This window comes from Podarcis gaigeae, assembly GCF_964106915.1.
Source record: "Podarcis gaigeae genome assembly, chromosome: 3".
Lineage (NCBI taxonomy): Eukaryota > Metazoa > Chordata > Lepidosauria > Squamata > Lacertidae > Podarcis > Podarcis gaigeae.
Genome location: NC_139680.1, coordinates 64,236,498 through 64,261,401, shown reverse-complemented (window position 1 = coordinate 64,261,401; position 24,904 = coordinate 64,236,498). Strand labels below are relative to the sequence as shown.

At 42.4% G+C, this 24,904-nt stretch overlaps 1 protein-coding gene across 1 annotated transcript in view; it reads right to left on the bottom strand.

Annotated features, from left to right (window-relative positions):
• Positions 1 to 23,579: 23,579 nt before the first annotated feature.
• ADGB (androglobin) overlaps positions 23,580 to 24,904 on the bottom strand; it is a 63,411-nt gene continuing 62,086 nt past the window's right edge. The window contains exon 35 of the mRNA XM_083731600.1: positions 23,580 to 24,348. Within this exon, the coding sequence (XP_083587726.1) occupies positions 24,178 to 24,348 (171 nt within the window). The 3' untranslated portion in view covers positions 23,580 to 24,177. The remainder of the gene's footprint in view (positions 24,349 to 24,904) is intronic.

Genomic DNA, 24,904 nt, shown 5'->3' with positions numbered 1-24,904 from the left:
CTGGAAGCGTGTATCCTCTGCTGCTCAGAGATAATGGAAGTTGTAATCCTACCAGACTTGGAAGGCCACAGGTTCCCCAGCCCTACATTACAGATTTGTTATAAGGATTGCAAATAGATAATGTGTAGGAAGTGCTCAATGTGTATTTTAATTACCAGATAAAATTTTTGCTCCAAAGGGGAGAACTGATAAAGGTTCAGCTGCTTCCTACTGAGCCAGACCATTGGGTTCATCTGCCCAGGTACGGCCTACTCCAAAGCCTTTCTCAGCCCTACTTCTTGGCAAGTATTTCAACTGAGCACTTTCAGCTCCCGTTGCCTGTGGCTCTTACTGTCTGAAGGCAAAGCGGGTTTGCCTAGAGATGCAAAATGTCTGCCAGTGTTTGATATAAGCAGTAAGGCAAAGCATGCTGGAGAGACCAGTGACTGAACCTATCCTGGAAAGACCTTATGTAACAAAAGCTTTTGCTTGGCCTCTGAGATATGGGCTTTCCTTGGCAGCTGGATATTATGAGGCAGCATAGAAGCCAAAAACAAGAAAGGCTGTCTCTGTTCTATGAGGCAGTCATGTTCTGCATTCTGCCCGCATAATCAATCACAAGACACAGTGCACAGTGGCAATGCCCATAAGCTTGGGAGTGGCTCCATCAAATATTTTATGGGGAGGCACAAAGGGACCTCAGCCCTTAGGAGCTGACTCCTATGGGTGGCTGACTCCTATACATTATATGGCACAGGTTTGGCAATTTTTGCAGGTGCCAGCTTCTGAAGAACTATTAAAGGAAGTGACAAGAAGTGGCAGTTCAGGTTTGGAGTGGGGAGGCAATATTCATAGCAAGGCTTGATTTGATCTGCCCATCTCCTTCCATGCCCATGTGTCCCCAGTCCACAAGAGGCCATTTCCTTACATCACCAAGAGGGATTCCCTGAAACCGAGAGCAGGACTGTGCCTGACGCTCATCCCTCTCAGCCAGTGAAGCAGGCAGACACTTGTGAAAGAAAAGGGAACTGGGCTTTAATAATTAATTTTTATAATAATAATGATAAATCAATAATAATAATAATAATAATAATAATAATAATAATAATAATAATATTGCCCCCGCCCATTCTGGGTGGGTTAAGACTGGTGTGCATTTTCAGAGCCCAAGCGGTCCTTTCAGCAAGGAAATTGTATTTGTTTATTTATTTAAAGAACTTTTTAGCCAGCTTTTCACACACTCAAGGCAGCATATGGAAAGTAGAAAAAAGACTGCAAAATAAGAACAAGGGAATAAACAGCACCAAACAAGCAAACTAGCCAGCTGAGCTAAAGGCTAAAGCTCCTCAGTGGAAAGAGAGGATGTGTTTTGAAAATTCACCAGAGGAAAGGGAACAGAGAAGGGGAGTTGTTTTCCTTGGGGTGAGTCTATTCAGCAGCCTCAGGGAATTTTGTGTAAAGGCTGTGTTTCTTGCTGCAGCATAGTATTGAGAAGCATATTGAAGTGAGGAAAAATGTAAGGAGAAGTGTGAGGCAGCCCTTCCTTGAAAGGAAAGGGGAGATTTTACTGTCCTGTGAATTTTTACAGATCTCCATAGTTGAAGACTATGTGAAAGGATGCTTAAAGCATCTCCAGCCTTTCCATGTTGGGTGTGAAATGTCTCCTATCTGAACCCCTGGAGAGACTCTGCCAATCACAATAGACGATACTGAACTAAATGGACCAATGGTCTGACTCAGTATTAGGCATGGATATAAATCAGGAAGTTTCCTAGAAATCACCAATAAACCGTAATTCCCAGACCTAGTTTCCTTTAAAAAATTTGAAAGTTTGTAGCATTTGTAGAACCTGAGACAGGAGACAAAATGTACATATGCTATTCTTCTTAACTTCTTGGCAGAAATCAGCCTGCTCCTCCTTTCAGTGTTTTAATTTACACACAGAGAGAGAAAATTGCTGCAGAAGCCCATGGTATCAGGCAGCTTCTTGTGTTTCTAGGTGTTCCTCAGGAAGAGCCACTGAACTTCCCTTCTTGTGCCCCATAAATCAGCCTTTGTCTATTGTTCTCATCAGCCCCAGCCAGCTGTGCTGCCCTAAATGGTGCTCCTGAGCTGCTGAATTGTGCTGGCACCAAAGTCCTGCCCTGCTATGGAGCAGGGAGCTGAAGGCCTTTGCTGTCTTTGGATATGACAGTACTACCTCAGATCAACTACAAGAAGAAATGTTTTCTTCCACAAGTAGCTTTTATTAGTTCTTTCTTTTGTAAAGAAATGAAGCAACCTGACCGATACTATAAAATGTACAGAGTGCCCCGAGTCATCACATCACATCAGAGGGAATTAATCTGACCTTTGTAATTTCGGGAGCACAGAACTATTATTTTCCAGGCAGTACATATGTGCCATTTAGATGGCGGGAGCTGCCTTTCTCACAGCATTTGTACTGGCATGAATTAACCAACACTGTAAACAGCAGAAGAAAGGCAAATATTTGACCTCCTTTATTTATTGTTATACTAAAACACCCTGTTGAAGCAAGGATGTTACAGCGGCTCAAGCCAAGAGAAGGGAAAGAAAGCTTCTCTGGGTAGCATGGATGTAACCAGTGCAAGTGATCGCAGTTTTGAACAGGGAGGGGTGATGGTTCTAATTATCTGTGCCTCAATGCCACAAGTGCAAAGTGGGAGCGATAATGCCAGGGTCTGGTGGGGCAAAATTCAGACAGCAAGTGAAAACCATCATCTGTAGGTTGGGATGGGTGAAACTGCCAATTGCGGCTTCTCTTGGTTTTCCATTTTCCAGTCTAAGGTTTGGTTCTCCACACTTGTACATCAATTTGCAAGGAAAAGCACCAACATCTTCATGAAAATGTATCAGTATTTTAGTGTGGATTTGTCCCAATATACACATTTTATATGCAATTTGGCCTAATATACACACATATGCAAGGGACGCGGGTGGCGCTGTGGGTTAAACCACAGAGCCTAGGACTTTCCAATCAGAAGTTCGGTGGTTCGAATCCCCGCCACGGGGTGAGCTCCCATTGCTCGGTCCCTGCTCCTGCCCACCTAGCAGTTCGAAAGCACACCAGTGCAAGTAGATAAATAGGTACCGCTCTGGTGGGAAGGTAAACGGCGTTTCTGTGCGCTGCTCTGGTTCGCCAGAAGCGGCTTAGTCATGCTGGCCACATGACCCGGAAGCTGTCTGCGGACAAACGCTGGCTCCCTTGGCCAATAAAGCGAGATGAGCGCCGCAACCCCAGAGTCGGTCTCGACTGGACCTAATGGTCAGGGGTCCCTTTACCTTTACCTTTTACACACATATGCAGCACAACCTGCCTAGTGCCCTAACGTAATATGTTTGTATGTTTTTCCCCACTCATATATGCAGTGGTGTGCACACTTCACCCTAGTATGTTGTTGTTGTTGTTTTCTCATTACTTGGCTAGAGAAACCAAATGCAAAATTCAGAAAAGGATGAATTTTGAAGGGTGGCTGTGTTTCAGTTTGTGCATTGTTTCAGAAAGTGTGAATTAGTGAGGTTTGCCTTTAAATGTGAAATGAATCCAATCCCCCCCATCCCTACAACTGGAGGTAAGCATGGTGGGGGGCAGACACTGAGGAAAGCGTTTGAGTGTACCTCTTTAAGAGCCTGGTTTTAGTTTAACTGGACTCAATTGAAATCCTGCTGAAGACTATTGAGTTGTGCAGAACCAATTCAAAATATACCATTTGGGGAGTTCAGGAGAGAGTAGACATTGTTTTGTTTTCCCCAAGCTCAGACTACCCATCATTTCTCAGGACTTCTCTGTTTCTGGGCAACTGGTCACACACAGATTAATATAAACAATGGACATTGCTATGCACACTGATAGGCATGCACAATAAAGGTATAAACCTATTTACTTGGGGGGGGGGGGTTAAGGGGGAGGGGGTAGCTGATATATATTGACTGATCATATTAAACCTCATGAAAACATTGCTATAGTTCTCCTAGCATTTGTTATCCTACGTTTTTCATGCTTCAAATATATGCTTAAAAATTAATTGTGAAAATATTAAAGGGCACGTCTTGAACCTTGATGAGAATGTTATCCCACCTATGAACTCTCAAACAGTGACCTTGTCCAGTACAAATTCAGGAGACATATTCAGAAATTCTGTCTCTCTGCAGTTATTGCATTATTAGTGTGCCAGTTTAATACCTCAACTATGGTGTGTTTAGCCTGGTCCAATCTGGGCAGGTGAGCCAAGGGGATAAGGAGGAACATTTGTGTTTTTTAGGAGGCCCATAAAATTAAATTGTGATTTACAGAACTGTGTTTCAAGGCCTTTTGTGTGTTTAATTTGAGTTTATACTGCAAACAACAGACTTTCTTTGACTGATAACACTTTTTTATTGTGTTTTGTTAGGGACTTTTCTTTTTTTAGACTGTGCTATTGCAGAATTCGGTATTGCTTCTCCTCTTATCTGTCCTGATCCCTTTGCCTTCATTAACTGTTAACCTTTCCTACGATAACAAGAGGAGACTCTTTAATTTTCTTCTGCCCGATGAGAGAGATTTGAGAGGCATACCAAGGCCATGCATTTCACTTCCATTGGAATCTTTTCCTTTTTCAGCTGCTAGTTTCTGGCACAGTTTATGCCTGTGACATTTTCAAGAAAAGATAAGGCCACTCAAAATGGTGACACATTTGAGCTCGGTTCACTCATAAGTTGTTCTGCTCTGAGCTAGAAGTGAATCAACTGAATCTGAATAAATGCCATCTCACTTATTTCTGTCCTGAGCAGAATTTCAAGGATGCTGCTATCCTGAGCATGTTTACTTGGAAGTAATTATTGTTTGTATGGATTAGGGTGCTAGAATTCTGAAGTATACCTGGACAGAACTAGAATCAGTCAAAACTGAAGATGTTTTCAGACGCGGGTGGCGCTGTGGCTTAAACCACAGAGCCTAGGGCTTGCCGATCAGAAGGTTGGCAGTTCGAATCCCCATGACGAGGTGAGCTCCTGTTGCTCGGTCCCTGCTCCTGCCAACCTAGCAGTTCGAAAGCACATCAAAGTAGATAAATAGGTACCGCTCCGGCGGGAAGGTAAATGGTGTTTCCGTGCACTGCTCTGGTTTGCCAGAAGCGACTTAGTCATGCTGGCCACATGACCCGGAAGCTGTATGCTGGCTACCTCGGCCAGTAAAGTGAGATGAGCGCCGCAACACCAGAGTTGTCCGTGAGTGGACCTATAGGTCAGGGGCCCCTTTACCTTTAATGTTGGATATTTTGAATGACCAGTTTTGAATGACACACATTTTTAATGAACTTACTATTGTAGAAGTCATTCAGAAAATGCCTGTCACTGCAGAAGGTCATTCATGGGACTCCACCCCCCTTAAGGTTCCTGGCTCTGTAGGGGACAATCTCCATTCCAATCATGGTGGGAAAGTGAAGAGGTAACCTCCCTTCCCATATGCTTCCTTCCCAACTAGAATCATAATCCCTTGGATCTTGTTTCTAAGGGAGAACAAAGTTTGTAACTGCATACAACATAGTAAGAGAATCTACCGTGGCCTTCAGTGACACTTCTGGTCGGAACAACAAAGAGTCTTGTAGCACTATATTAGGACCCTGAGACCTGCGGACAGAGAACAGTATGCAAATTTAATAAACAATAGTAAGGTGCAACTAGGCTCTGTGGTTTTTTGCTACAACAAACTAATATAGCCCCCTAACTAGAAATGGTAAGGCTCGCCATGACCATCGCCTTGTAATCTCATTCCTAACAAAGATCCGCTATCCTGGCTTTTACAGTTATTCTGTGCTGAAGGGAAAAATTCTGCCTCCTCAGGGCTGGTTCATCTATTTTCTGAGCTTTGGCATACCAAGCGTGAGCCCAAATTAAGTTCTGTTTTTGGCTCAATCTTGCGTAGTGAGTTTGGAGGAGAGGCCTCATGAGATGAGCACAAAAGTCACCTTGCAATGAAAAACAGCTAATGAGACTCCACCATTCCCATATGGTGGCTGGAAAAATCCAGCTGAGCCAAGAGAAGAAGAACCCACTCACAAAGGGCTTGTTATCATCTTATGGTGTGATTACCTATCTAAAAAATGTTTGCTGATTCAGCATTCACCATGAGCCTAGTAACCCATGTTCTGACATGCTAAGGGAGTTATAAACATTCCCAGATCTCTAGATAACACCACTAGATCCCATATTGGATGGGTTCCTTGCTCAGGAAAGGATGCTGGAGTGGAGGAAGAATGGATTGTGAGCAACATGTAGTATACAATGGATAGACGGACCTCACTAAAAGAAGGCAACAGCTGATTTGGTAGAAACACTTAACAGCACAGTCCTGTACATGCCCATTTGGAAATAGATCCTATCAAGTTCAGTGGAATCAACACCATCGGGCTCACTTCTAGAGAGGCATGTATAGGAATGTGCTGTGAGTCAATATTAAGCCCAGTGCTGAGTGAAGAGGGCCTAGTAATATTGAGTTTTAATAAAAATAGTCAAAGGTCCCAGAAAAAAATATATGCATGCATAATAATTCATATAAATTTTACACAGGTTTTCTTGTGGGCAAACAGAGATTCACTGGTTGAGGTTCATGAAGGATGCTTTCTGTCTTCCAGCTTCTAAGTCTTTATTCTGTTCTAAGTTCTGTGCCCCCCCCCTTGCCAGGGCACACAGACAAGTGGCAGGAACATGACTATTCCCCCCCCCCCCCATTGTTCAATAGCAGGCTTAAATTAAATAGTGCCAGGTGCCATATTGTCACCCACACATCTGTTTGTTTCATTCTATAAGAGCCTTCAAAAACAGATGGTATCTTGGATACCCCTTTCCTCCCAATGAATCAGCTGGCCTTGAGACACTAAGATCTTCCTCAGATTTCCATCATTAAGAGAAATGTCACTGTGGCATTACCTGTCTGTAGTGCTCATGCCTAATCACTAATTAAGGCTAATTCCAAGCACTAATGTTGTACCTTCATTAACTATCTCATTTTTCTCTACGGCAAATATTAGAGCAAAAAGCTTCTGTGGATCCAATATAACCGTTCAGTGTTTTTAACTACACTGGATTTTGACTTATTTAGCTTGGGAACAATCCTAATTATGCTGGCAGGAAGACTGACGTAATTAGTAACATGTTTTGGCATTGTTTGTATATCATTATCTGCAGTATATTATCTGTCTGCTTAATGAATCCAGATTTTTGATAAAAATGTATTATTTTAATCAGATCAGGTAGAATCAGATTAAGGGGGAAATATGTCCGATTGTTTCTTGTAGCAAAGAGTTGCCATCTACTGAACTGTACTTGCAGACCCTCCAAGTGTCCCTGTTTTCCAGGGAGACCCCTGATTTAGAGAATGTCCCGCTTTTCCTTAGGGTGTCCCTATTTTCATTGGAGAAATTTTGGAGGGTATGGAGATATGTGACCTCTGAGCAGTCTGTAGGCAGTCCTGTATAGGGAAGTTTTTAAAAAATGTTTAATGTTTTATTGTGTTTTTATGTATGTTGGAAGCTGCTCAGAGTGGCTGGGGCCACCTAGTAAGATGTGTGGGATATAAATAGTAAAATCATCATTATGGGATGGGATGTCCCTATTTCCATCAGAGAAATGTTGGAGGGTGTGTGCTTGGCCCTCTCTCTAGCTGGGGCGATTAGGAGTGTTGAAATTTGAGCAGAGGTACTCAAAGGCTCCTATTAAAATTCTTGCAAGCAGAATTGAAGCAGGCATGCCCTGCTACGAGCAGACTGTGCTAGCCTCAATTCTGCTTGCCCTCCTTGCCTTCCACCACCTGCTCCTCTATCCCTTGAATAACAAACATTTAGCAGAGCACATGATTTGCATGCAAAAGGTTTCAGGTCCAATCCCCACCATCTCCAGGAACGGCTTGGAACACCTTGGAAAGAGACACTGACTATCAGTCTGTCACAGCGCTTAGCTAGATGACTCTGGATAAGGAAATTGTCTATCTTCCTTCCTCCAACTCTTTGGAAAGTGAAGATGCTGTGGGCACAATGAAAACCCTTGAGGGTCTTTTCCAGCATTTGCCTGAAAGGCTCAAAGAGCCCAATGCATTTTGGGATGGCCACAAAGCTTCTCACTCATTTCTAATGGCAATGAGAGTGTTGATGCAGACTTCCACATACACCCCTGCTGGACAAACATACGCCATATAAGTGGTTACCACTCTCCTGCTCCCACCCTAAGAATTCTGGGAACTGTAGTATACCCCTCACCGAACTATAATTCCCAGCACCCTTAACAAGGGACAGTTACCAGGATTCTTTGGGGAAGGCCATGTGCTTTAATTGTATGGTGTGAATATGCTGTCAGCATAGTCCAATTTAGGCAGGTGAGATCGCTGGATCACTTGTTTGAAAGTAGGGGGAACTGAGCTTAGCTCATTTACTCTCCCCGCTAGGTGACTTGTGCTTCTTTTATGTACATGCCACACTTCATGATATTAGATTTCAGTGCCGCAAACAAGAAAAAAGTACAATATAATAAAACACAAAAGCTAAGACTGCAGAGTTAACAGTACTGAACTTTTTCAACAGCAGGGATGCTTATGAAGGCGTACATAGCTAGGTTGCAGTAAATACCTTTAATTTGGCTGGGTGCATTCCTTGATGCAAAACAAACGTATTAGCCTCTCTCTAGAAATAAATGATCAATTAAGCCCTGTTGGTTCAATGGCACTTAAGCATGACTAATGCGTTCTGGATTAGGACCATAAGCTTCTTGCTTATTGGTTAATTTTCATTCATCAGTCAAGGGTACAATCTTTTATTACAGAAATAAAAAGCTGTAGTTTGGGTCTATTAACAGGTCCCGCCCCCCCACTTCCTCATTCAGAAAGGGTAAAAAATAATGTATTTCTGAAATATAGTAGCTCAAAGTCAAAGAAGGTGAAGAAAACAAGAGAAATTCTAATAATTCATTTGCAGTATGTCTTACAGCAGTTCTACGAGGAAAAGGTGACAACACTCCACCCTTTTCTTTTTTGGAGGCTATGACTCAGTAACCCACTTACCTCAATAAATATATGATTGTCTGAAATAAGTTGGTATTTCTCATGGACTCTCCTAGGTGAAAAAATAATAGTTTCTTCCTACATCTTAAATGAGCTCATCATTCTACAAATCCTCCTGTGGATCTTAGATAATGATGCTTTACAAAGTTGGGCACAGAGAGAAGGTCGATACTCTGAAGGAACATACAGCTGCACTGCCTCATTGACGTCAATGGCATTACACTAGAGAAAGTGGTTTGAATACAGTATTGTAGTTTCTTGATGGTGGCTGAGGGGGACTTCTAAACTGGAGGTAAGCATCATACAGACAAAACACTGAGTCATTTGAAGAGCTCTCTCATCAGCCACACTGAGGAATAATGATGGGCTTTCCAGTAAAGAGATTCATTGTTTTCCTTAAGTAGGTTATTCCTGCAGCAGCCATTGTCAAAGACTCTATAGCAGGCGTGGGGAACCTCTGGCCCCTGGAACCTTCTGGAAGCCACATCCCAACCTATCACTTACTCTGCTTTGTCCCCTCAGAGCTTTTGCTTAGGTGAACCCTGAGAATGCCTGGATGGAGTTTAGAGGTAAAGGTAAAGGGGCCCCTGACTCGTGGCCGACTCTGGGGTTGCGGCACTCATCACGCTTTATTGGCTGAGGGAGCCAGCGTACAGCTTCTGGGTCATGTGGCCAGCATGACTAAGCCGCTTCTGGCGAACCAGAACAACGCACGGAAACACCGTTTACCTTCCCGCCGGAGTGGCACCTATTTATCTACTTGCACTGTTTGGCGTGCTTTCGAATTGCTAGGTTGGCAGGAGCAGGGACTGAGCAACGGGAGCTCACCCCGTAGCTGGGATTCGAACCACCAACCTTCTGATCGGCAAGTCCTAGGCTCTGTGGTTTAACCCATGTGTAAAAACTAGGCTGCCCTACAAAGGTGAAATGTTCATGAGGATTTTTCAAAATTGCAAATTGAAGCAGAAATATAGAGAGCTGAATTTCAGGCTGGACAAATGAAAAATGGACAGACAACAAAGCTGAGGTATTTGCCCATCCCTACTGTCTGTGTGTGTGATTTCTTTGCACACCAGCGCACTAGTCTCTGCCCTCTGCAGTGCTGTGTCTGCTTTAACTTTTACCTTGCCAAAACTGGTGGAGTCATAGGGAACCAGAAAAATATATGTTTTTTTTGGGGGGGTGCAGGTTAGCCATACTTGCTATGCAGCCAATGCTGGCTCAATGTTTTTGGCCCACCCTTGTTGAAGTACCATAGCACAGATCTGGGCCTGGGACATCTCTTAATGAATGGAAAGCACTCTAAAAAGCTCGGCTACCTGTGTCCTTCTCTCACTGGTGTGGGGGACTAGCCTTTGTGCCATTGTTGGAAATGTGAATTTGAAATGAGCCTTCAACTGGAGCTGCCACCTCTGCTAGGATGACTGTGCCAGCCTTGGTGACACAGTCCATCATTGCATAGAAGTGAGAAGATAATACTGGGTTCTGGTTCACTGTAGAATATGTTTCTCTTTAAAGCCTCTTCCCAACCACAGGACTGAGGTAAGCTCTGAAGCCCTGCCCCAAACATACGTGCTGATGAAGTATGTCAGCACTACAGATCAAGCAGCTGTGTGGTGCAATCCATGGTACAGGTAGCTGTCATGATAAATATTCATATAAATAGGAAAATAATCTGAGTAGTAGTGGCTGGATAATTTATGAGGTAGCAGGCAGGTTTATGTTTATGATTCTCCCCAGAGTGGATGAAATGCTTTCTGCAAAAATGAACAGTCCTTAAGACAATCTTTAGCTTGTCTGAGTCAGTCCTCCCCCCCCCCCTTTTCCAGGCTTATTAGCAACAAGAAATCAAAAACAAAACACAACCACCACCTCACTCTCTGTGCATAATAAAACAACAAAGGTTGATTTTTCTGCAGGAACATGGCATTAGTTTTTCATGAAGCCTTGGATCATCAGGCAGAAATGATCTGCAGAACAGCTGCCTGGGTGCTGTGCAAACAGTCTGAGGGCAATATTTGTCCAAGTATTCAACCTTTACAGCTCTTCCAGCACTTCTATATTTCACACTTTGCCCTGAGGAACAAAACCCATGTTGAAGTGGGAGCCCAAAGGGATGCTGATAACCCCAAATAACCTAGAACAAACTGATTTTGAGTGTTGCTTATTAGTTAATTTAAAACTTATCTATCCTGCCTGATCTTTTTAAATTTTAAATAACAACAATGCTCTAAAGTAAGTAGCTTGCCAAAAATTCAATGTGAGACAGCGAGCAAAGAGAATCATTTTTAAACAGAATATACAGTACACCGAAAGCTCTGAGAGTACTGAATTTCACTGTGTAATGCTCGTAATTTTTGTGCCGATCTTTCCTTTCCCAAAAGAGGTTTGTGGCTGTGACTATTACGTAGGGAAATGCGGAAGTGCAACCATTATGTGCAGGAAATGGTCCAAGGAGCTGGGCCGGAGGAATAGGGAGAGCAAACGTGGACCTTTTGCCGTAGGAGAAGTGAGAGAGGTGGGAGGATAAAAGGCTTTCTCAACATAGCTCCTCATATAACCATGTGGCCTTCACAGGAAGGGATTTTTATATCCTTCTAAATGACAGATAAGAACACATAGGCAATGCTAGCATAATCAGTCACTACCCATGTCTGTCTAGTCTTCTTAGCATAAGCAGCACCCACCAACTCTCCTCCCACCATCAATCTGCCACACACAGAAAAGGTGACCAGATCCCAGTCTATGGTTCAAGTCAAGTCAAGTACTTTATTACGGTCATAGACCAGCATAAGCAAAACATATACATAAATAGCATAACAGTATGAATCCAGGTGAATAATTATTAAATAAATAGGAGCTAGAACCAAACGTAGATTTAAACATATACATAGAATACTTAATTAAGGAGAGATAATGGGTGAATAAAAATTTATAAGAAAAATTAAAAGATCAGTTAACACAGCTATATGGGGTGGGCTTCAGAAGTGCGGATCTAATAATATGGGCCTTCAGTTTAGGATTGAATTGTAGCATAGATCATTCTATGTCAAATATCTATCATGGCAGCGCAATATCAGTCTATGGTTCCTACCTAAGCCTTTGAGGCTGAGTCCCTATGCATACTTAGTGGGAAATACTTCCAAGCAAACTGGCCTAGGTACTGTCTGCAAACATTTCAAGAGAGTGGGAAGAGAGTCTCACCTCACTTTTTGCCCATGGGTCCCTTTACCCATGCAGGACTACAGTGCCCATCATGTCCCACACAGACTGGGCCTGATGGGAATTGGAGTCCAACAACATCTGGAGGCTCCCCACCCCTGCTCTTTAGTAGAGAGGACTATAATGGATTCCACAGATGAGATAGACAAAGAAGTATGGTAGGAAACATAGCTGTGGTTTCCTTTCCCATTCCCTCTAAAGGTATAGGCAGGATGTCTGAGGCATTGCCTGTCCAGCAGTGTCAAGAGACCTCCTACAGCAATGCTTCTTGCTTCAGCGGAGTCTACAGGATATCCCAGGGCAATGATGGTGTGCATTGCTTCCTCTTATTCCATCCAGTATTTTTACAGTATGAAGCCCTGGATGAGAAAGAGCTGCTGATTTGAAAAAGAGGAAAATCAAGACTCTTTGGGTTCTGGTGTTCAGAGCTGCTGAGGTTTATAGACCAGAAAGCTGGGGCCTATAAACCCTGGTTTTATAATTTTGGCAAAATCCAGCAACTGTAATTCACCAGTGATTTCCCTTGCATCACTCTCAGTGGAAAGCAACTAAAGAAACTAGCATCAAGAAGAGCCAACTTTTCTATCTGTCAGCTTGCCTTTCATTCTCTCTTTTTAGAAGAGGGGAAAAAATTGACCCAGGGGCTTCTGCAGGGAGCTTGAGTCTGCCAGTCCTCCTGCATCAGCATTAATGAAAGGAACTCAGCTGCTGATCATCCCTGCTGATATAATCTCGGGAGAAATTAGAAAGGCAGAGGCCTGCTTGTGAGGGGAGAGAAGGGGCTGAAGGAAAGCAATCACAGGAGCAGCGAAGAGGGAAAATTGAGCGTGTAAAGAGGCAGAACAGGAAACTGACAGGCTCCAAAAGCATATTGTTTGGCGAGCTGAATGCAGTACCTACACAGCCAGTCCAAATATATGTGTACTCAAGGGAAAAGGCTTCGTACTGGTTTTGAATTCACCTTGTAATGACGAAAGAAAGGGGTTGCCACTTCTCAGGACACCAGCGTTTGAAAAACAACAACAACTCCACCATTGGGCACAGTCCAGGCATGTGGAAGAAGAAAGCTGGAGAGGAATGTGCAGGAAATCCCATCCTCCTTTCTCTCTGATGTTACAGCAGGGGCAGCCCAGGGCGTTTTGTTGCTTCCCCATCAGGGTGTCTATTACATCCAAGGGCAACCAAATTATTTTGCCACCTGATGCAAAATATCCCATGAACACCTACCTTCCCACTCTTGGAAAAGGATGTTCTAGCTAACCTGTTTCCCTGCCCCCACCCTCAATCAATGCTCTCTCCAGAAATAGTTGCATTTATGCCTGAATGATTTCCAGCTCAGGGGCTTGCAGTTTATTGTGAGATAGGCTTCATACAACGTATGAAGGACCCCTGAACACCATACTTTGCCGGGAGCAAGTTACCTCCATTCTATAATAAAGAAAAGGTGTAATTGGCTTAGCTTGTGTGCATATTAAGTTGGAGCAGAACAAAAGGTTGGAAAAGCAACACCATAATGGCCTAGCAGCGCACAGGAGTCCCTGCACCCCCTCCCCCTCCCCTAGCTTTGCAGCAGTCACACTGAAATAATTTTTTTAAAGTGCAATGGAAAAATATTTTTTTATCAAGTTGTACACAACCCAACATCTCTGCACCAAAAAGGAACTAAATAGGAACTTAAGGGCATTCGTTACATTTCTCTATTACCGTAATTTTCAAAGCAAGCATTAACGAGTTAAGGAAAGTGTCTTTTTTTCTCCAGCCACTAGATGTCAGACTAGTCATTAGAAATAATCCTCACATTGAAGGAAAACCTGTATTTTATGAGGCCTGCTAATGAGGCCTTCACATCTAAGGTGTGATGGGCATAAGCCATTCCTAGCCAAATTGGGATTATATAATGAAATTTTTTTATGAGAGGTGCACAGTCACAAATTGTTTTCACAAATTGTATCTGTTTCTGAACCAGTATTAAATAAGACCGTATTGGAAACAAACAATTTCACAACAATCAGCCCCTTCCCATGGCGGAACATTTGAGGGTACAGTTTCCAGGCAGGCTGAAAGCCCAACATTGATCTTTTAAGAAAGATTCACTACTGCAACACCTAGAGGCCAGGCACCTTCAATTAATGCATTAAGGCACGAGATTTCTGTTTTCATTGCGTTTGTATTCTGCCCTTCCTCCAATCTGCTCTGCATAAACAGGGTTTCACAAACACACACACACCCTAAACCTGTGAAGTAGGTTTGACTAAGATTTGGCTCAGGGTCAAGTAAGATTTATGGATAAGTGGGGATTTGAACCTTCGTATTTACAGTACTAGGCTGCTACTCTAACCATTATACATCACTCTATCTGCTAAGGATGTGGTGGGAGGGGGGTGCTTCAATTTGCATTTTAAAGCAAACCAGTCTAATTTGCAAGTCCCTGATTTACATGTGGATTGGAATGCAGTTATTTATTGGATTATGTACTTCTCCACATTTTTCAATGCAGTTTAGATTTTATTTTTTTTAGTAGTCAGAAACACCTATATTTTTACAAAAAAAGAAAGAAAAAGAAAAAAAGATACCAAATATATACTTTGGGGGAAATGCAATGATAAGGTTACAAAAGTGTATTTGGAGGGCAAGAATGCATACAGAATGCATGCAATTAAACTGTGATTTTTTTCCACAAAAAATGGGGCAGCATAGATCTATGATGGAGTGCCTATGAAATTGACATGGAATGGAAACAGAATGATATGCAGGCAAGTTATCATCAATTAAAAAGTGGTATGATAAAACATGGGACTATGTTTTCATGGATGAATTAATCCTCTATCAAACTCAGAAAATAAAATCAAAGACAGGATAAGGACAAATGGGACAAAACGTATTGTGGGATGTACGAGTGGTTACTCAGCACATGTTATGGCTTCTCAGTGTTTTTATAAAAGGAAGTTTATGTCACTCCAAAGTCATTTCTTGTACTACTGCATAATTTCCTTGAGACAATATGCACAATGTCTAAACTTGAGTAATTGTAAGATACTTTTTGTTATCTATTCATTTCAAGATACATCCATTGCAACATAAAGTGAATTCAAATAAGCAAGCAAAGAAACAAATAAGCAGATGCAATTGAATATGCTGTCTACCCCTACCTGTGGCTGCTCCCACCTTTCCTCTCCTCAGGCTTTCATTTTGCCCGCTTCTCTTGCTGGCAACAGAAGGGCAAGTCTCCATGCTCTCCCTGTTGCTGGCAGGTGGGAAGACTAAGAATATGGCCTGAGCAGCCACAGCTGTTTCATATCCTCTTTACTGGTGCATTTAAAGGAACGTGTTTCATTTTCTGGAATGCAGCTTGGTAATCCTAGTTAGAGTGATAGATAGATAGATAGATATAGATAGCAATTTACTTCTGTCAGGGTTGCTGAAAGTTTTCCTGACAAAGGTGTCTGTTTCTTTAAAAGTAACATGGCTGCAAATAAGTCAACAGCTAACTTTTTTTTTTCTCCAGTCACAGGTTTAAGCAACTGATCAAACACTCTCAGCTGAACTTCTTGTAACTGTGCAGGAACTTCTTTCAAAACAGGTGGCAGACCTGTTGTCGGTGCCTGGAGGAACCTGCTACAAACTTACCACAATGTAGAAATCCTGCATCATATTAATTCAAGGCTATAATCCTTATGTCTACACAGAAGCAAGTCCTTTTGAGTTATGTGGGGTTTACTCCCAGATATCTGGGGTTGGGATGGCATCCTTGGCTGGAAGATCAGCTCTTGACATTATGAAGTTTTGTCATAAGAACAAAAAAGAAATAAAACACCTGACGCATCTACCAAAAACTGGTATTTTACACTGCATCAACAGAAGTATAGTGTCCAGATCAAAGGAAGTCATAATTCCACTCTGTTCAAGGTGAGTACTTTGTTCAACGTGGAGTACCGTGTCCAGTTTCGGGCACCACAATTTAAGATGGACATTGGCAAGCTGGAACGTGTGCAGAGGAGGGTGACCAAGATGATCAAGGGTCTGGAAACCAAGCCTTACGATGAACTGTTGAGGGAGTTGGGGATGTGTAGCCTGGAAAAGATGAGACTGAGAGGAGATACGGTAGCCAGTTTCAAATATCTGAAGGGCTGTCACATGGAAGACAGAGGAAGATTGTTTATGCTGCTCTAGAGGGTTTGACCCAAGCCAATGGATTCAAGTTACAAGAAATAAGATTCTGATGAAACAGAATTTTCTGGCGGTAAGAGCAGTGTGACTGTGGATTCCCTCAGAAGGTGGTGGACTCTCCTTCATTTGAGGCTTTTAATAGAGGATGGATGGCCGTCAGGCATTCTTTAGCTGAGATTGCAGGGGGTTCTACTAGATGACCCTTGGGGTCAACTCTACAAATATATGCTTCTATGAACACCAATTAATATAAGGGTGCTCCTTTTGACCCTACAAGCCATCTTCCCATAGCGACTTACAAGAAAATAATATGCCAATCAAAATACAAATAAAACCAAATAGGATCACTAAAAATACAATCAACCAACAGAAGGAGAAAATAAACATTGTCCAAATCAAGAGATAGACATATTTCACAAAGTCTTCACAGTTTTTGGAGTCTGTACCTTTAGGCCTTCTTGGTAGTGGTACCCACCCTGTGGAACACCCTCCCATCAGATGTCAAGGAAATAAACAACTACAGTGGTACCTCGGGTTAAGTACTTAATTCGTTCCGGAGGTCCGTACTTAACCTGAAACTGTTCTTAACCTGAAGCACCACTTTATCAAATGGGGCCTCCTGCTGCCGCTGCGCCACCGGAGCACAATTTCTGTTCTCATCCTGAAGCAAAGTTCTTAACCTGAAGCACTATTTCTGGGTTAGCAGAGTCTGTAACTTAAAGCATATGTAACCTGTAGCATATGTAACCCGAGGTACCACTGTATGTGACTTTTAGAAGACTTTTAGAAGGCAGCCCTGTTTAGGGAAGTTTTTAATGTTTTATGTTTTATTGTGCTTTTAATTCTGTTGGGAGCTGTCCAGAATGGGTGGGGTATGTATAAATAAATAAATAATCATCATATCAGGAACATGACACCACAGTGCACTCAGGACTGAAAGATGCCAATCAAATAGCAAGGCTCAACAGGAATTAAAGACTGAAACCAAATAGATTCATAAAGAAAACTGAAAAGCTGAGCTTAAGTTAGATAAATAAGATTGCTGGTGAAGTTGAACAGAATCTGGCCAAAGTAAATGTTAAGCATCTTCAAAGCAATCACTCTTCCTTACATAGGAATAATCCACTTGGAATGCAAACTCAGAGCTCATTTACATGGTGCCTGAGGCTGCTGAAACAGTGTTTGATTCTGAATCAACCATTTTTCTTTATACAAGCAGGGAACCTGAGGGTGCTTTAGCCACACGCCCTTGCACATCACTGCATATTGAAGTGTGGTCGCAACTCTTCAGGGTTGCTGTTGATGATGTGCTTTAAGCTGCGTGACAGAGAGACATTCAGTAAATGGGTCTTTTCTCTCTCTCCCCCAGCATGGAAATGCTCCAAGCAGAAAACATTTCCTATCAAATTTATGGCTGTCATGCAGATATTTAAGGCAAAGAGTCTCTGTCAGAAAGCATCAAACCTGAGGGCAGTGCAAAAATGACTAATGTCCACATACCAAAGCCCCTATCAGTGATGACGACATGCCCCTTTTTATGCTGGTTGACCCTTAATTCTCCAGGTGTTTCCCCTTCTCCTCCACAGCTTCTGAATTATCAAAGAGAGTATTCTGGTGCTCTGGCGGCCAAAACAGATCAATAAAGAAAAGCTTTGGGCTGCTTCACATGATGTAACAGTTGATTGTTTTCTTCATTTGTAGAAGCAGTGAAAAGCATAGGGAGCTGTTTTATACCAAATCAAGTTACAAGAAAGGAGATTCTGACTAAGCATCAGGAAGAGCTTTCTGGTGGTTAAGAACTGTTAGAAGATGGAAAGCACTCCCTCAGAAAGTGGTGATCTCTCTTCTCGTGGAAGGTGTTTAAGCAGAAGTTGGATGGCTATCTGTTATGCATGCTTTAGTTCAAATTCCTGCATTGCAAGGGGTTGAACCAGATGATCCAACTCTACAATTCTGATTCTATGAAAGTGTCTATTTATTAAAATGGTCCTGCTGCCCTGCCAACAATCTTTAGACATTCACACTAATTTTAAAAACAAATTTGAAACCCTTTGTCCTAATAGAAGTGATAGAAAAACCTTCAGCATTGCTGTTTAAAACAGGAGCAGGAGCTCTTCCTGTCAGCAGCTGGACCCAGTTTTCTAACTTCTGGTTGTGTTGTGTCCTGAGGCCACATCAATAAAATCATATCACATTTGCGGCAGGCCAGTGTTCCGACAGACGCTGAGAAGAAGTAACAATTGATCTGCTCCCCACAAAAACTTGCATTTTCCAAGTTTACTGTTCTTGCACAAGGTAATTGGCTATCGATATTCCAGCATGAATCTTTACTGCAGTGTGATCAATACCATGTATCATTGCCTAACGGGTCAGGAGCAGGGAGGTCATCTAAGGCTTTACACTGCCTGAGGACAAAACAAAAAATAGCTTCTAATTACCTTCAGATCTCAAAAGTCCACAGCAATTAGATTTGAGGGCCATAATATTTCATACCAGGAAAGTTAATTACATTCTATATTTGATATAATAGATCTTGGCTATTGCATGTAGAAGAATAATTACACGCATGTTAGAGCGACTCTGCATGTTATATGGCAATCACATCGGCTGCAGGTTTCGCCTCGGCAAATACACAAAAAGTGTTGACTGCAGGATTCCAAGCCTTGGTTCCAAAGGAAAGAAAGGCATTCACTTCCTTATCCATTCTTCTATCAAGAAGAACTGCACAAGGTGAAAGGAAAAGAGCACAGTCATAGTACAGAGAAACTTGAGTGCTGATGCTTTCTGTCTAGGAGGTCAAGATTTTCTATTGGCCAAGATAAGAGTGCAGCTTTTTGTGGCTTGAATAGCATCAAGACTTTTTGCTGTTTTGCCAGCCAATGCTTTTCAGTGATGCTTTTGATTTGGGCTGTTTATTTATAGCAGCTACTCAGCACCGAGTACAGCTCTTGCTGTAGGGAAGAGATTCCAGCAGTATTTAGGATATCCGATATATTAAAAAAACAAACCAACTGTGCCTATCAACATTAACAATCACATCTGTGCTATTTCATCAATAGTTCAATAAAATGGAACTGTAGGGTGATTTGCTAGCTGACATAAAGGAGGGCTTGAACATTTTGTTGATTGGATTGGCAATAATCAGATAAATCAGATCAAGTGAGGGGAGGTTTGGGAGATATATAATTTATGCTATACAAATATTTTCAGGTTAGAGACTTTTAAAATTATTGGCTGCCAATATACAGAGGAGGAGTAAGGCAGCCAGATAATTTTGTCAAAACCCAGAAAAATGGTTGCCTCACATATGTCAATCTGTTATTCATATGGGAGACAGTACACAAGTTGACCATGTCACAAAAAATGGGAGGAAATGACTGGGACATCAATAAATATCTGGAAATATATATGGGAAAATATTGCCAAATATACCGATTGTTAGCATTGATAGATAATTCTATTAAACTTTGGATAATGTGGTATCTAACACCATCTGGGATATCTAGAAGATACAAGACAGGAAATGATAGATGTTGGAAACGTACAGCGGATAGAGCAGATTTTATCCACTGCTGGTGGAACTATCCTGAGGCTAAGAAATATTGGCATGAAACTGTGTCTAATATAAACAATACAAGCACTCAGTACACTTAGACCCCAAAGCGTACTTAATAACTTTCTTTAAGGATGCAGTCCCCCTAGGTCAGAGAGAGATTCTTATATCATATGGTTCTAGCAGCAAGGATTTTGTATGCAAAATATTGGGAGGGGAGAACACCCTTATTTAAGGGGATGGTTTAGGGGTACTCTCATTTTCATACTCATATGGAAATACTGTCCCTCAATGAGGCCAAACTTAGATTCACAAAATGTTTAGGGGAATGTGTCCCCCTGCGTCCCGCCACAAAAAAGCACTGATAACAATAGTAGTAAGAAAATAAAAATTTAAAACCCCTAACAAGCCTTTCTGTCAGCGATACATCAGCAATAACCCTATATTTGATACAAAATGATTATTGTTTTATTATTTGCTTATTTTTGTTAAGCAGGCTTGAGGAAAAGTGCACTTTCCACTCCCTCCCTCCCTCCCTCCCTCCCTCCCTCTCTCTCTCTCTCTGTAAACCTTGTTTTGAGCATTATCAACATTCAAGCCTAACAAAGTCAAAACCTCATTGTTACAAGTAGCTCCCTATGCAGGAGCTGTTCAGCTGCAAACAAACCCGTATTTGATGCAGTAAAAATGCCTTGAAAACAAAAATATTTGCAATATATTAGGCAGATATAGAAATACCGGTACCTCCCTCTAGTGACTAAAGACCAGTAGTGATGTATGGAAGTGAGAGCTGGACCATAAAGAAGGCTGATTGCCGAAGAATTGATGCTTTTGAATTAGGGTGTTGGAGGAGACTCTTGAGAGTCCCATGGACTGCAAGAAGATCAAACCTATCCATTCTTAAGGAAATCAGCCCTGGGTGCTCACTGGAAGGACAGATCGTGAAGCTGAGGCTCCAATACTTTGGCCACCTCATGAGAAGAGAAGACTCCCTGGAAAAGACCCTGATGTTGGGAAAGATTGAGGGCACAAGAAGAAGGGGAAGACAGAGGACGAGATGGTTGGACAGTATTCTGGAAGCTACCAGCATGAGTTTGAGGAAACTGCGGGAGGCAGTGGAAGACAGGAGTGCCTGGCATGCTCTGGTCCATGGGGTCACGAAGAGTTGGACACGACTAAACGACTAAACAACAGTGACTAAAGATGGTAATTTGTGACCTCTTTTGATAGGCAACCTTAAGCCTTTGCTGTAGATTTTACCTTCCAGGTGAAGAAAATTATGCATGAATGCTTAAATTTAAGCTACTGTATTAGGCCGCCTGTGAGAATAAAGAATTTTAGGCTGAAATACTTCAGCTTAACATGGTTAACTAAACTTGGTGCAAAACTTCACAAGAGCCCTCATGCCTCCTTCCCAAAGCTCAGCACCTTGTTTACCCAGCTCTGGGAAGGCAGCACGAGGGCTGGGGAGGCATCAAAAGTTGCCTTGGACTTTGTGTTGGACTACCCTGAGCTGGCAGTATTTTTGTCACCATATTGCAGATGGGCTGAGACCTCCAAGGGGTGCTATTTTTCTAGAAAAAGAGGTGCTGGAGCTCACCATGAACCCTTGTTCTCTTAGAATGGCAATGGCGCCCACCTGAGAGGTGCCAGAACTGAGTTCCAGCATGTTCTGACTGGAAAAAAAAGCCCTGCCCCAGAGGAGAGTGGTTTGTCAAACGCTTACTGGTGAGTTCATGGTTGAGGTGAGGTGTGGATTTCCCAGCTCCCTGCCTTTGCAATCATATTATATGAAATTTGGATCTTACCAGCATAGCATGAGGGTACACGAAAATGATGTCAGTCCTGCACACTGCAGTTGGGCCCAGTACCGGGTTCAGGAGCTGTGAAGTGGTGCCATCAACTTGTCTCTCCTCTGATAGCACTTGTGAGAGCCTTGTAGTACACTTAGGTGGATGATCAGTTTATTACTGAATTTCTGCTAGAAAGGATGCAAGACCTGAAGCAATTCTCAACTAGCATATTCTCTTCTACACAGCATCTTTCTCAGATGTAACAGGGATAAATTATACCTTTAGAGAGCATCAATTATAGCCAATTACTCACATCTAGAAGATAATGAAGATTACTGTATTTTAATCAAGATGTGATTTATTTTTTTTAAGTGACAAAGCCTTTATAATTCAGGAAGTGAAACTGTTACGTAATGTATGCTAGAGAGGTATACTGATAATGTACTCATTTCAGCCTACTAATTTGGATGCTTTATTATCATAGGTACACATATTTTGGGGGAGAAGGAGTTGCTGAGCAGCTGCTGTGGCATTTTCTGCATGAAACATGTTTATTACTATCATGGTGGATGAAGACTGAAAGCTAGTAAGGGGGAAAAAGTGAGGCTTATATACATTTACTTTGCAACTTTCGTGCCAGGTGGCATACCCATTTGGCTCCACTGAACTACCTTGTGAGGGTTGGGGCTGGGTTGGGGGGGTCTACAGTGGGGTCTCCAGAGCCCTAGTTTGACCGTCTTAATAAGCAGCCCATTCAGGTCTTAATAAGCAGCCCATTCAGGTTTTCAGAGTGGTGTTCACTACTCTGGGCTTCTTGAAAATGAGCAAAGAATGGGAATGATTTCAACTTTTTGCTTCCAGATTTGGTGTTCGTTAAGGAATATATAACTTGTTATTTTACACACACACACACACACACACACACACACACACACACACACACACCATGCTCTCTCCTATTTGTAGAAATGTGCTTTTCCCAAGGCCTTTTTTCAGACATACATAGTTCTCTTCCCTCCTCCTCCAAGCTCACAAAAAGCCTGTATTGTTGGGAGACTGCCTGGTCCAAAATCACACACTAAGTTTTCTCGCCAAGCAGGGATTTGATCCCAGGTATCTGTAGGTATAACCCAACACAATAACCACTGCAGCACCCTGGCTGTGATTTACATCTCTGGTTGCAGCAAAACTAAGCCACCAAAAATAGGGATTTGGAATTGGTGAGTTTTGTTGCAAAGCTGGAAGGCTGCCTGGATGGTATGTTGCACTTGTACAGAATCATGTTCCATGGGGGCACAATATCATTCATCACATCTTGTCAATACAAGATGCCTCAGCAAATATATGGTCTACATCTTCAGTGAAACCTACCCCACACAAATATTGACGCCTCTTGCATCTGTGGGCTGTAGCCCACAGTATCAGAGCTGACAAAGCCAATTAAGTAACTGGTGGAACAGGACATCCAGAATCCAGAATGGATTCTGGCATGAGTGGCAGAACATCAGAAGACTTCCAGATAGAAAAGTTGTGTCTGGCAAATCTTTTTCAAGCAGCACCAGGTGGGCCCTCCCTTCTGCAGCGGCATTGCCAGGGAAAAGTGCCATTTGACTGGGGGGAAATGAAATCCATTTGTAGAACCACCAAGAAGACATTGCCATTTTGGGTACCAAATCTTTAAATATTTGTAACAATGCTTTTGGAAAGGCTCAAGCTGTATACAGTGACTAACCTTGACAAATGTCAACATAGTATGATCAGTTCTCCAGCTTAAAAAATAAATAAATACAGAGACAGCCTCAGACATACAGATGAATGATATTATCTAAAATGTATTGAACTTTAAAAGGGTGGTAAATGAGCAAACATTGCTCTATGCTACCTCTCAATTATTGTATCATTCCGGTTTAACATTGCACTAGAGCATTTTAAATGTGGCATTAAAGTGAAAGGTAAAGACAAGTACAGTGGTACCTCGAGTTACAAACGCCTCAGGCTACAAACGCTTCATGTTACAAACTCTGCTAACCTGGAAGAGTTGCCTCGAGTTGAGAACTTTGCCCCAGGATGAGAACGGAAATCGTGTGCCGGCGGCACAACAGCAGCAAGAGACCCCATTAGTGAAAGCACGCCTCTAGTTAAGAACAGACCTCTGGAACGAAATAAGTTCGTAACTAAAGGTACCACATATTAATAGGCTAAGAGATTGTGAGTTCCTCTATTTCTCAAATCCTGCAAGAGAGAGCTGAACACGTCGGTCACGCAGATGGTCAGTCCAGATGGAGATGTGAACTGCTTTCCATTGAGTCTAATGGATGCTTCTGATATGGAGGGATGCAAGCACACACCCGGCCCATTAGTCACACAAAGCTTGACTATAGCTGGGTCTATGCCATAGCAGAGGCCTTCTGAAGTCAGTAGGTGCAGTGGTCTGTACATGCTTCAACTGTGGGTTTTGCTCTTCTTTTTCTTAGCTCAGCAGGGATAGTGGTCTGGTCTTCCTTAGTTTGATATTTTCTTTTTAGCTTCTTTTTTCTCTGAAAGGCACCTTTACCCTCCCTTGTTGATCTGTATTTCCTATTTTTCTTAAAAAGAATAAGCACATTTATTTAAATTGAGCCGGACACAATCTGGATTAATGTTGCATGGTACCTTGCTTATACTTACAGAGGGAATACACACAATCCCTTTCCACAATATGAGGGGACATGAGAATTGCATCATCCAGCCATGGCCCTTTGCATCGGCCAGATACGCCCTCCCTGCAGTGCATGGTCGTAAGCTCAGCCTTAGTGGGCATTATAAACTCAACATTCCTCCATGGACTCCTGGAAGTCCCGGGCCAATCAAGATTTCCCATCATTTGGAGGAGGCATACGTCTGTACATCCTTACACATGCAGGGCCCATTACCACTGAGCCTGAACTTGCAACCATCAGAGAGGCATGGCCCAGCCAGCACAACCCCACTTTCTCCTCAACAAGCAAGGGGTGTTTTTATGAACACCCTGTTGCCAACCTGTAACTACCGACTGTTCTGTTGTGTAATGATAGTGAAACTGGGTCTCTGTGAAGTTGTGCTTCTACAGCTTTGTACTTAAAAGTATGGTAAGATAGGAGCCAACTTCTAGGGGCCGAGGGG